Source organism: Zophobas morio, unplaced genomic scaffold (assembly GCF_036711695.1).
Source record: "Zophobas morio isolate AGI-343-1 ecotype UQ-CSIRO unplaced genomic scaffold, CSIRO_AGI_Zmor_V1 ptg000011l, whole genome shotgun sequence".
NCBI classification, from domain to species: Eukaryota; Metazoa; Arthropoda; class Insecta; order Coleoptera; family Tenebrionidae; genus Zophobas; species Zophobas morio.
The window spans coordinates 19,970,424-19,983,804 of record NW_026972116.1 but is presented as its reverse complement, the minus strand read 5'-3'; the positions used below and the strand labels follow the sequence as shown (position 1 = coordinate 19,983,804).

The following is a 13,381-nucleotide window of genomic DNA, read 5'->3' as shown; positions in this document are numbered from 1 at the left end:
TTTGCAATTTTTCGATTTTCCAGTTTTTCGATTTTTCAATATTTTAACTACAATTATACAATTTTTAGATTTCCAATTTTTCAATTTCTGTATGTTTAATTTGTCATTCTTTCCAATTTTAATTTCTCGGTTTTTCAATTTTTCCTTTCTTCAATCTTTCGATTTTCAATTTTTTTTATTCGAATTTTCAATGCTTCATTCAACTTTTGTTTATTTCAATTTTTCGATTTTTCAATTTCTCGAGTTTGAATTTTCCGTTTTTTCAGTTTTTAATTTTCCTGTTTTCAAAACAAAACAAAAAACAAAAATATTCAAACAAACTAAAAAAAAAAAAAATAAAAACCAGGAGAACTGAAAAAGCAGAAATTGAAATGTATATAAAACTCAAAAAATTGTAAAATCACAAAACTGCAAGTCAAAAAATTGAAGAAACGAAATATTGGAAAATCAACTTTGGAATTTTTAAAGATTCTTCAGTTTTTCGATTTTACCATTTCCGTGTTTCTGTATTTTTCCGATTTTTCAGTTATTCCATTTTTCGATTTTTATTTAGTAATTTTTCGATTTTATCGTTTTTCGATTCACAATTTTTAATTTTTCGATTTCTCAATGAGCAGATTTTTTATTTTATCGATTTTTAATTTTTCACTTTTTAGTTTTTCAGTTTTTCCATTTCTTGGTTGTCAATTATTCGATTTTTCAGTTTAATGAGGCAATTTTTCAATTTTTCCATTCTTCTGGTGTTAGATTTTTCAATTTTCTAATTCTTCTACTTCTAAGTTTTTCAGTTTTCAAGTTTTCGATGTTTAATTTATGATTTTTTCGATTTTTAATTTTCACATTTTTCAACAAAAAGAACAAATTTTTTCAAACTGAGGTTTTTGGAAAATTATAAACTGGCTAATTTTGGTTTATTTTCCCTGTTACATTTCACTGAAAATTTAAAAATCCAAAATTGAAAAATTCAAAATTTAACAAATGGAAAAATTGCAAATTCGTAAACATTAAAATTATTGAGATTTTCGATTTTACAATTTCTGAGTTTTTCGATTTTGCCGATTTTACAGTTTTTTGATTTTTCGATATTTTAACTACAATTATACAGTTTTTAGATTTTCAATTTTTCAATTTCTGTAATTTTAATTTTGCATTCTTTCCAATTTTAATTTCTCGGTTTTTCAATTTTTCCTTTCTTCAATCTTTCGATTTGCAATTTTTTTTTTTATTCAAATTTTCAATGCTTCATTCAACTTTTGATTATTTCAATTTTTTTATTATTTAATTTTTCAGTTTTTCATCAAAAAACAAAAATATTCAAACAGAAATTTTTAAAAAATAAAAACTAGGAGAACTGAAAATGTAAATGATTTTACCATTTTTATGTTTCTAGATTTTTCCGATTTTTCAGTTATTCCATTTTTCAATTTTTATTTAGTAATTTTTCGATTTTACCGTTTTTTCGATTCACAATTTTTCATTTTTCAGTTTTTTGTTTCTTCAGTTTTTCGATCGGTAATTATTTACTTCGTTAATTTTTCGATTTCTCAATTCAGATTTTTCAATTTATCGATTTTTAGTTTTTCGATTTCTCCATTTCTTAGTTCCCAATGATTCGATTTTTCAGTTTTATGATGGAACTTTTCAATTTTTCCATTCTACGGGTGTGAGATTTTTAAATCTTTCTATATTTGTTTTTTCAATTATGTGCAAATTTGATCTTCAATTTTTCCATGTCTCAATCATCAGATTTTTTAATTTTTAATTTTCTAATTCTTCTATTTCTAGGTTTTTCAGTTTTTCAAGTTTTCGATGTTTAAGTTTTCATTTTTTCGGTTTTTAATTTTCAAGTGTTTCAACAAAAAGAACAAATTTTTTCAAACTGAAGTTTTGAAAAATTGTAAACTGGGAAATTGTGCGCTATTTTTCCCGATACATTTCGCTGATAATTTAAAAAACCAAATTGAAAAATAAAAAATTTAACAATTTGAAAAATCGAAAAATTGAAAATGCGTAAACTGAATTTATGGGAATTCTTGAAATTTTCGATTTTGCCGATTTTTCAGTTCAGTTTTTCTTTTTTTAGTTTTCCAATTTCCCGATTTTTAATTTTTTCGATTTATCATTTGTATAATTTTGCAATTTTTAGATTTTCAATTTTTCAATTTCTGTATGTTTAATTTTTCATTCTTTCGAATTTTAATTTTTGATTTTTCAACAAAAAGAACAAATTTATTCAAACTCGAATTTTGAACAATTCATAGAAATCACATTTCATTGAAAAATTAAAATCTGAAAAATTGCAAAGTTTCAAAATTGAAGAAACAAAAGATTAAAAAATCGGAACACTGAAAAATTTAAAAGCTGGAAAATCTAAAAGTTAAAAAAAAACGAGAGACGAAAAATCGGAAAATTGAAAAATCGAGAAATTAAAATATATAAAAAGCCCAACATTGAAAAATCAAAAAATTAAAATCAAGGCACTGAAAAATTTAAAATCGAAAACTCCAAAAACCAAATTAAAAAATTGTTATTGACATAGTTGAATATCGAAAATGGATTCGTGGTGTACAGTTTAGCAACCCTATAGCACATAATAATCATTAAATCCTTCATCCCCAGACTGTCAGCCGCCGCTGGAGACGGCCTCTCCAACATCAAAGACATGTCCTCCAGCGGCCTCCAACACGCCATCGACACCCACGTCCACCTCGACCTAAAAATCGACCTCCGCGCCCCCTACATCATCATCCCCTACGGCGGCAAGTACACCGAACACGAGAACGTCCTCATCGTCAACTTGGGTCACTTCAAAATGCACTCCCTCAGTCGCCCTCCCATGAAGGACCTGCGCCAAATGCACTCCCAAGGTTACCCGGACAAAGAAATCCGCCAACAACTCATAGCCCAGAGCTACGACCAGTTCGTCCTCGATCTCACCCGCATCCAGATCCTCATGGCCCAAAGCGACGAAGACTGGAAGGGCCTCCTCGAGGAGAAGAAAATCAGCAACATGCACGTCCTCGAACCCATCAACTTGAAAGTGACGTTGGCCAAATGCATGATCAGCGACGACCCGAAATTACCGCTGATGAAGATCTCAGGGGAGCTGCCGTCGGTGGTGGTGAACGTCTCCGACGCGCGGTTGCTGCTGTTGATGGCGCTGGGCAACAGCATACCTCTGCCGCAGAGCGACGTCCCCGAGCCGGTGCCTCTGAGCGTAATTTTGCGAGGTTTGTCTTGGGGAGGTTCACTAGGTTTGTTGTTGTAGAGGTCGTCGAAGCGGGAGTCGAGCATGATGTTGAGGTACCTGGAGATGCAGGAGAAAGCGGCGAAAACGAAGGAGTTGTTGCCGCGGGGTAGTAAGAAGGACAGCGATCAATTCGTGCAGTTCACGACGGTGCAGATGAATTTCGTCATGACGGGTGAGTTGATAAGTTTGAGGTGACGTCATCAGATTGTTGGTGGGGATGAATAGAGAACGATAAAACGGGTTATCATAAAAAAATAAATCGTCACCTTAGAACTGGTTTGCCGCATATCCAGATCGCGTCCGGGGGATTTTCGCCTCTACTGTTTGGTGCAGATTTGCCGCATGTCGCACTTGGGCGAAGCGAAACATAGTTTAGATTCAGTGCTGATTTGCCGCATGTCCAAGCAGAAATCGATACAGTACCGTTATCCGTTTTTACGTACTTCCTTGCTGTTTTGCTTTTCAGCGTTAGGTTTGGGGTTGGGAAGGAAATCGTATTCAACTTCACGCGCAGAACAATAAGAATAATGTGAAATAAATAAAAAAGAGACTTAACAATTTTGATGAATCTGAAATTAAAAAAAAAGCAACTGTAATTTGTGCAACTCTTTTTCTATTATAGATGTTACAAATATTTTCAAATTACATATTAGATTCGAAATTTTACAAATTTAAATTTCAAATAGATTTGTTCGATAAACAAATAATTTAATTTTTTTCTAAACAGTAACATTTTTCTTTAATTTTTTCTCGGAAATGATTGAACTTATTTTCTCTAAAGTTTTAGTGAACAAGATTTATAACGCTGCATACCAGTAAAAGAGTGCACAATTTTTTGTTGTAAAAGTAATATGAAAATTAAAATTTCGAAGCAAAATCTGTTTAGGTGGATTTTGCTTCGGAATTTATTACTGGAACGTTTACAAAAATCAGCTTTTGACATAAAAAGCTTGCAAATTTGAAACAGAATTGGAATGTTTCTTGACAATCATGTCTAATACATTTTTGACTTGTATCTTTTAAAAAGAATTATTTCCGAATTTATAGCTATTTACAATTTACGACTTACTTCAAGAATAAATTTCGTATTAGAATTTTACCTATAATAACTAAATAGATCTATGTTGTTAACTTATATAAGATATCTTACATCGAAACGAGTAATTTGTTTTTTAATATGACATTGCCTTTCTTTATCATTCTATTTGTCTAACAATTATTGTTGTGCAATTATACGCGTGTAAATAAAAATAACTTTACAATAACTTATTTATGGGTAAATTTTTTTACCAATTAATTTAAGTGGATGGTTATATGTAATGGTAATAATAGCCGCATAAAATTCACTCACTGTTTAGGTATACCAGATATCAAAAGCTATTAAATCCAAATGTTATTGTTTATTTTTTTTATGTCTCGAGCGCAAGCTAAGGAAGTATTGTAATCAGGTTCATCGGGCGACTGGCTACTTTTATGGCTTCTCAACGTTTCATGACTCCTATAATACGAAAACATAGGTCTCTCGTTTCCGGTTGATAAAACGCTGACCAACATTTGTAATCATCTTCCCCATCATATAACGTCATCTCCAACTTTTACAGCAATAAATGTTATATAAATTTAAAAAAATAACATACTTCTTCATTTGTTGTTTATTGAGTTTTTACCCTAAGCACCCAGATTGAATTGAATTACCATAACCCTAATTTCTTGAGATTTTGGAAACAGGATATACTACGTAAAGAAAGTTAAAAGAATTTGAAGTAATGTAATAATACTCTTTTTACATCAACATACTATTATTTATCAATTAATTGGGCATCGTCCAAAATACTGTTCATAAATTATAAGTGCAGGAAGTTTATGCAAAAGCATGCAAATACATTTTTTGCGTATAATAATATGTATTACTTTATTATTAAATATCTACTCATTTACAAGAATTATTAAAATTAGTAAAAAAAAGTATTCAAGTCTCTGTCTAGTTTAATACCTTACCTTATTAAAATAATAAGTTTAATCAATTATGTAGTTAGCAAACAATGACGTTTAATTTATTTTTAGTAGGGTTCTCGGCATTAACTTTTCACATTGCATGTTTAATTCGGAGTTATAATTTGAGAATATAATTTACCCGTTTATTTATTTTTGTAGTTTAGTAGTACTTCAGCAAATTTAGAAAACTGTATGTTATTTAAAAATACGTGACAAATCACGAGGCCAGGCAATCTAGAGATCTGACTGCTGGTTTGCGCGGGAAATACTGCATACTTTTTAGATAAAAGGAGTCTATGATAAGCGCACGTAGGAGATGATAGACAGAGAGCTAATAAATAGAGCTAATGTATTGGAAAGAAATAGGACAAGTTTACGTGCGCACACCACAGCCTCCCTTTCTTCTCTAAACAGTTTGGGATCATACCATAGTATCATAAATAATAATTGACAAAGAGTTCGCAAAGGAATCCAACGGAAATATTTATACAATTGTTTACAACTACCAGTACAAATAATTCTTTCATTTTCAACTGAAAAGCGTATAACTATATTAAGTACTAGATATTATGGAATTAGGGGTAGTCAAATAGATTTGGGTTGCAGTCAACATAATTGTCACTGATACATAAGACATGGAAACGAATGATTTATTTCAAAATCCAAATATACTGCATTTACAGTTTTAAACAGTATCACTGCTAATTTTCTCTGGTTGCCCGACAATAGCTACTTGTAGTCAATATCCACGTAATCTAATAAAATACTGGAATCTAATTGTTTGAGACAACAACCTATTTTTACCCGAGTGTTCTTTATCAGTTTGAATATTTTATATAAAAAAAATTACATATTAAGCTGCAATTTTAGTAGGACTGCAGCGAGTCAACGAGCGGCCATTACTCCACCAATGCAAAGAAAATATCATTTTATTATCCTTTGTAAAAATAATTCCTTTCTGTAAAACACATTTAAATTTGGTACTCCGTATTTCGTTCACAATTCACCATTTAACAATGGAAATTAACAATGCAATATTTGGATTCTACAATTTTTAGGTAAAATGAATGACTGCAATGAGTTTTATCAAATGTAGATTTTATATAAAAATAAAGAAAAATAAGTCTCTTTATTTTAAAAATATTTAGAAAAAATCGAATCAAAACATCAATAACTTAACATGCATTGTTCGTTATACTTAGTTAACTACTTCACCACGCGATTTCTAATATCGTTTCAATTTTTCATTTATTTCACATTATTAGTCCTTGCCGTATTACTTGTTATGCGCGTGAAGTTGATTAAGAAATCTTAATCTTAATTATCTCTGAAAAATGTATCTATTATTATCTGTAATTATTGATGTGGAAATATCATTTCCACAAATACGAATACAGGTATGCAGCATTATGAATTTTGTTGACTAAAATTTTCGAGAAAATAAGTTCAATCATTTCCGAGAAATCATTAAATAAAAATGTTACTGTTAAGTAAAAAATTAAATTATTTGTTTAACGAGCAACAAATCTATTTAAAATTTAAATTTGTAAAATTTCGAATCTAATAATTTGAAACACAATCTTTCTTAAAAAAAAAATCGAAAATATTTGTAACATCTATAACAACAGAAAAAGAGTTGCACAAATTACAGTTGCTTTTTTTTAATTTCAGATTCATCAAAATTGTTAAGTCTCTTTTTTATTTATTTCACATTATTCTTATTGTTCTGCGCGTGAAGTTGAATACGATTTCTTTCCCAACCCCAAACCTAACGCTGAAAAGCAAAACAGCAATGAAGTACGTAAAAACGGATAACGGTACTGTATCGATTTCTGCTTGGACATGCGGCAAATCAGCACTGAATCTAAACTATGTTTCGCTTCGCCCAAGTGCGACATGCGGCAAATCTGCACCAAACAGTAGAGGCGAAAATCCCTCGGACGCGATTTGGATATGCGGCAAACCAGTTCTAAGGTGACGAAATCGTATAATTTTTCAGAATTATCATTGAACGTCACTCACCAAACGACCACTCACGAGGCGCCCGCGCCCGTGGTTTCGTTCCAAGCGAGAAAACTCGAATTCGGCTTAGTCCAGCAAACCTACAACACTAAAATCACCTTGGGCTTGGCCGGCATAAATCTAGTACAAAGACACGCAAACAACGATATCAAAATGATCTGGTCCCCCGGATTCCACGGTGGCGAAGAGTACCTCATCAAGGTCCGCTTCACCCAAGTCAATAAAACCTCGCCGGAGTTCCATTCCACCTACAAGTCGTGCGAAGTCGGTCTCGTCTTGGAGTTCGCGAAGTTGAACATCATCCTGCACAAGGAAGGTTTGTTGTCGTTGATACAGTACGCCACGGGTCTGCAGGACGACGTCAACGAAATTTGGGGCGACAAGGCGGCTGATAGGATAGCTTCAGCACGCGGCACCCCGGCATTTACGAGCCAACTGTCCACTATAAGTGAGGGAATCGGGATTACCGCTCCGCAGAAACCGAAGAAGAAAACTGATCACCAGATCGTCGTCGAGACGATCAAGTTTAAGTTGTCGTCGAGTTTGAAAGAGTTGACGGTGGAGTTCCAGACGGACCTGGAGCAATTGTCGAGGTGGTCGTTGATTGGTGTCAACGCCGATGTCATCATAAAGACTTCGTACACGCAGATCAACGCGCATTTGAATCAGATCGTTATTACTGATTTGAATCCAGATATTGTGCACCAGCAGGTGGGTACTGATGTGTGTTGAGTTTTTTTGTTAATTTTTGTTTTAGATATTGACGGTGGTAGGTGACGAAGCTCTGTCGGGGCGAATCGTCTTGTATAATATCGACAAGGAGGTCGAAAGTGAAAAGCCGGATATTTCTGTGGATCTTACAATGGGTGGGTTGAGGATAGTTTTCCTCAACTGGTACGTCACGAGGATGCTGGTGAGTACTTTAGTGACTTAGGTTTGCGTCTGATCTTAAATATATCGCGGTGTCAGGAGTTATAAATCACTTTAAACGGACACGTACTTGCATTTTTAAGAAAGTGCTGCAATTCAAACTTTTTTTGGTAGAAAATACTGTTAGCATTTTTAGTTACAATACCCTTTTATTGATGCCGTTTTAATAAATTTCAAATAATACCCGTGGTACATACATACAAAACTTTGTCTTACCGATTTATTATCGGTCTATAGTGGCGTGAATTTGAGGTACGTTACTGACCAAATAATACCCTAGGGTATTAAGAATAGTTGTCGTAGTGATGTCAACAGACGACGCAACGGCTGAAAACCAACTATGTATTACGAATTAGTGTATTATTGCGACAGCGCTGATTGATATTATTGAAACCACGATCTCTGCTAACAGACAAAATCCAGAAAAAACAAAAAGCCAAATAAAAACAAAAAGGCAAAAAAAAATCAAGAAACCCCAGAAATTTAGTATGTAATCCAAAAATTCAAAAAATCGAAAATCAAAGTCAAAAAGATCCAAAAAACCTAAGGAACTTAAAAAATCTAAAGTATAGAAAAAAAAACAAAAATATACAAAAAAAATCACAATTTATAATATTAAAAAGAATCTAAAAAACTCAAGAAATACAGTAAATTCAGAAATTACAAAAAATCAAATAAAAACATAAATCCAAAAAGTCAAAAAAATAAAAAAATCCAGAAATTCAGTAAACTAAAAATTTCAAAAAACCAAGAACCTCAAGAAATTCAATAAACCAAAAAATCGAAAGTATAAAAACAAATCAAAAATATACAAAAAAATCACAACTTAAAATTTCTAAAAAATCTAAAAAATCCAAAAAGCTCAAGCAATCCAGTAATTCCAAAAATCCAAAAAATTGGAAAAATCCCAAAAATTCAAAAAATACAAAATATCAAATAAAAACATATGGTCAAAAACCCAAAAAAATCGAAAGTATAAAAAAATCAAAAGTACACAAAAATCGCACAATTTAAAATATCCAAAAAATCTAAAAAATCCAAGAATCAAGAAATCCAGTAATTTCAGAAATCCAAAAAATCGGAAATGTCCCAAACATCAAATAACAAAAATCCAAAACTCAAAACAAATAAAAATTCGAAGAAAAAAATTCAAAAAAAAACAGAAATTTCCCAAAAAGCAAAAAAGCAAAAAACCCAAGAAATTCAGTAATCCAAAAAATTCAAAACTTCAAAAATTAAAAATCAAAAAGATCCAAAATACCCAAGAAACTCAAGAAATTCAATAATCCAAAAAACTGAACGTATCAAAAAAAATCATAGAATTTAAAATATCCAAAAATCTAAAAACTCCAGAAAAACTCAAGAAATCCAATAATTTAAAAAATCTTAAAATGGGAAATATTCCCAAAATCCAAAACGTCAAAAAACTCAAGAAAATCAGTAATCCAGAAATTACAAAAAATTCAAAACTTCAAAAATAAAAAATCAAAAACATCCAAAATACCCAAGAAACTCAAGAATATCAATAATCCAAAAATATCGAAAGTATAAAAAATGAAAAATACACAAACAAAAATCGCAGTATTAAAAATATCCAAAAAATCTAAAAGACTCAAGAAATCCAGTAATTTCAGAAATCCAAAAAATCGCAAATGTCTCAGAAATCCAAAAAAATCAAATAAAAATAAATAAATAAAAATCCCAAGAAATTCAATAATAAAAAAAAAAATCCCAAGAAACAAAAAATCCAGTAATTTTAGAAATAAAAAAAAAACGGAAATATCCAAAAAATCCAAAAAGTCAAAAAATCAAAAAACCCAAGAAATTCAGTAATTCAAAAAATACAACCAATTCAAAACTTCAAAAATACAAATCAAAAAGATCTAAAATACCCACGAAACTCAAGAAATTCAATAATCCAAAAAATCGGAAGGATAAAATGAAATCAAAAATATACAAAAAATCACAGAATTTGAAATATCAAAAAAAAAAAACTCCAAAAAAAGTCAAGAAATCCAGTAATTTCAGAAATCTTTCAAGTCGGAAATATCCCAAAAATTCAAAAATTCCAAAAAATCAAAACTCAAGAAAGTCAGTAATCCAGAAAATACAAAAAATTTAAACTTCAAAAATCAAAAATATAGAAAAAAAGTCGCAGAATTTAAAACATCCAAAAAATATGTACAAAAAAATAAAATAAAAACGAAAATCCAAAGAGTAAAAAAATGAAAATCCCAAGAAATTCAGTAATCAAAAAATCCAAAAAACTCAAGAAAGTTAAGTCCATCAAAAAACCGAAAAAAAAAATAATTCAAAAAACAAAAAAATCTTAATTATCTAATCTCAAAAACCCAAGAAATTCAATAATTCCAAAAAAAACACGAATATATCCAAAAAATCCAAACAGAAAAAAAACTAAATTCCAAAAAGTTGGAACTAAAACCCAAGAAACGCAAGACTGTCAATAATCCAAAAAATAGAAAGTATAAAAAAACAAAAATATGAAAAAAAAATCACAGAATTCATAATATCCAAAAAATATAAAAAATTCATAAAACTCTAGAAATCCAGTAATTTCAGAAATCAAAAAAAAACATCCGATATATCCCAAAAAGTCAGAACATAAAAACCAAAAATCAATAAAAATCGTCCAAAAAATCGAAAAAAATTTAATGGATTCAAAAAAAATCAAAAAACAAAAAAAAATCTTACCTATCCCAAAAAAATCACAAAAACCCTAAAAAAACTAAAATGTACAAAAACCCAAGAAATTCAATAATTAAAAAAAACGAATACATATATCAAAAATATCCAAAAAGAAAAAACCCAAAATTCCAAAAAATTGGAACATCCAAAAAGTAAAAAACTCCAAGAAACTCAAGTAATCCAAAAAATCTGAAACATCCAAGAAACCCCAAAAAACCTCAATAAATCCAATAACTTCAAAAATACAACAAATCGAAAAAATTCCGAAAGTTAAAAAAAAGGGGAAAAAAATTGAAGAAATCCAAAAAATTCAAGTAACTTAGATATTCTAAAAAATATAAAAAACCTAAAAACTCAAAAAATCCAATAATCCAAAAAATTGAAAATAACAAATTTCAAAACATCTAAAAAATCAAAGAATTTAAAAATCGAAAAGACCCTAAAAAATCCAAAGGACCCAAACCATTAAAAAAAAAACTGAAAAAATCCAATAAATCCGTAAATAAAAAAAATCGAAAATGGCCCAAAAATTTAAAAAATCCAAACAGTCAAAAAAACAAAAAAAAAAATTATCCAAAAAAACCCCAAAAATCGAAGAAATCCAAAAAACCTAAGAAACTGCAGAAACCCAATTATTCCAAAAATCCAAAAAAATGAAATTAAAAAAATTCAAGTATCAAAAAAAAAATAGAAAAAATAAAAATCAGGAAATACCGTAGAAACATAAATCCTATTTTTATGGTTAATTCCCTGTTTAATCCGAAGAAATAAATTATTTTTCTTGAGTAAATGCAACCAGTTTGCAAAGATGACTTTTATTTGGAAATAATATCAAAAACTAAACGATTTGACAGAAATGGGTTTATGGATTTAGTAACCACATTATACACAAAAAAAGGCGTTGCTTGCTTGTGATTTATGATGTTCGTAAAAATTGTGTCAAAACTTCCGAGCAATCGAAGTACTTGCTAAAATAACCTTTCAGAATGTGTTGTAAAATGTTGATTATTTGTCAAAATAAATATACAGGGTGTTTCTTTTATTTGATACAACCCCTGTAACTTTTTTATTCTTGAAGATAAACCCGTAGTTCTTTAACCAAATTTGTATCATTCTCAAAGATTTATATGATGGTAAGCACACATTTTTATTATCACTGGCGGTAGAACCGGAAATGACGTCAACTTATTTTTTTTTAATGAAACACTAGGTATATTTTTTCATAAATGGAAAGATTGATTTTTTCACTACAAAAAATCACAAGCAACCAATATTCTAAAATCAATAATAAAAAAGTTATTTAGTAAAATATCTCCAAAATTTTCCATTTATTTCAAAATCTAGTTGCTTGAAAAACAATTGAAAAATTGTTGTCATCACTAGATCTTTTAAAATGATATAAATTTGCTCAAAGAACTACAGATTTATCTTTAAAAATAAAAAATTTACAGGGGTTGTATCAAATAAAAGAAACACCCGGTAGACTTAACCCTTAACTTGGTAATATATGTCGCGAATTAGATAAAATTGATTTTTTTGCTGATAATTTGTAACATTTCCTTTTGTAATTGTACGTATCTTTTATTGTATGCCAAATTCATATCCCGAGCTAAGCTAAGAACGTATTGTAACAGGCTCTGTCTAAATAAATTTTGACCATTCTTTTATGGTTTTGTTCAACTTTCTGGTACTAGGTGTAATGTTACAATGTGCCCGAATTTACTGCAAAATTATGTCGGATATGTGGAAAAGAACTAATGTGTAATAAATTGTTATTAATATGAAGTCAATGCAGAGGAAAAAAGATTGCATCGACCCAGGGACGCACGGATGGAGTTTTAACTCTGCGTTGTCAATAAAAACCAAAAATATGTTGCATTTGTACTTTTTGACAAAATGATGATTAATGATGATGATTTGGGTTAATTAAAGTAAATATCCATGTATTGTCGATTGTTGTTTATTATAAAATATACTTTTTTATGATTAAGACCCACCACTGACCCGGAAATGACCGGCATTCAGGCAAGACTTACGGGTACTAAGACCAAGTAATGATATGCATTGATTATGTATAAGACCCACCACTGACCCGGAAATGACCGGCATTCAGGCAAGACTTCTATCATTACGGGTACTAAGACCAAGTAATGATATGCATTGATTAGATTAACAGAACAACTTTCGAGATTCTAGAATTACAGCATACAAATTAGTCTGCTATTATTCTCTAATCTCACCCCATCCCCAAAAGTCCAGCGTAACTACCGACCATTTATCCGCGCATCACATGAAAAGTGACCTACACTACTCTGACCTACTGGTGCTAATCTAATCTGACTGACATGATCAGACTGTTCAAGAAACTTACGAACAATATGACATGTTCCTAACAAAACAGCTTTTTGAATTTTGACAATTATTGAATCATTCAAATGCAAAGACTTTAAATTCTCAACTAAGCTATTTGGAACTACA

At 30.2% G+C, this 13,381-nt stretch overlaps 1 protein-coding gene across 2 annotated transcripts in view; it reads left to right on the top strand.

The window, feature by feature from the left end:
* Positions 1 to 13,381, top strand: part of LOC135127171 (intermembrane lipid transfer protein Vps13) — a 42,308-nt gene that overhangs the window by 13,122 nt on the left and 15,805 nt on the right. For both annotated transcript variants that reach the window (XM_064053544.1, XM_064053546.1), the window contains 4 exons: positions 2,620 to 3,217; positions 3,269 to 3,422; positions 7,245 to 7,978; positions 8,025 to 8,180. In XM_064053544.1, coding sequence (XP_063909614.1) covers positions 2,620 to 3,217; positions 3,269 to 3,422; positions 7,245 to 7,978; positions 8,025 to 8,180 — 1,642 coding nt within the window. The remainder of the gene's footprint in view (positions 1 to 2,619; positions 3,218 to 3,268; positions 3,423 to 7,244; positions 7,979 to 8,024; positions 8,181 to 13,381) is intronic.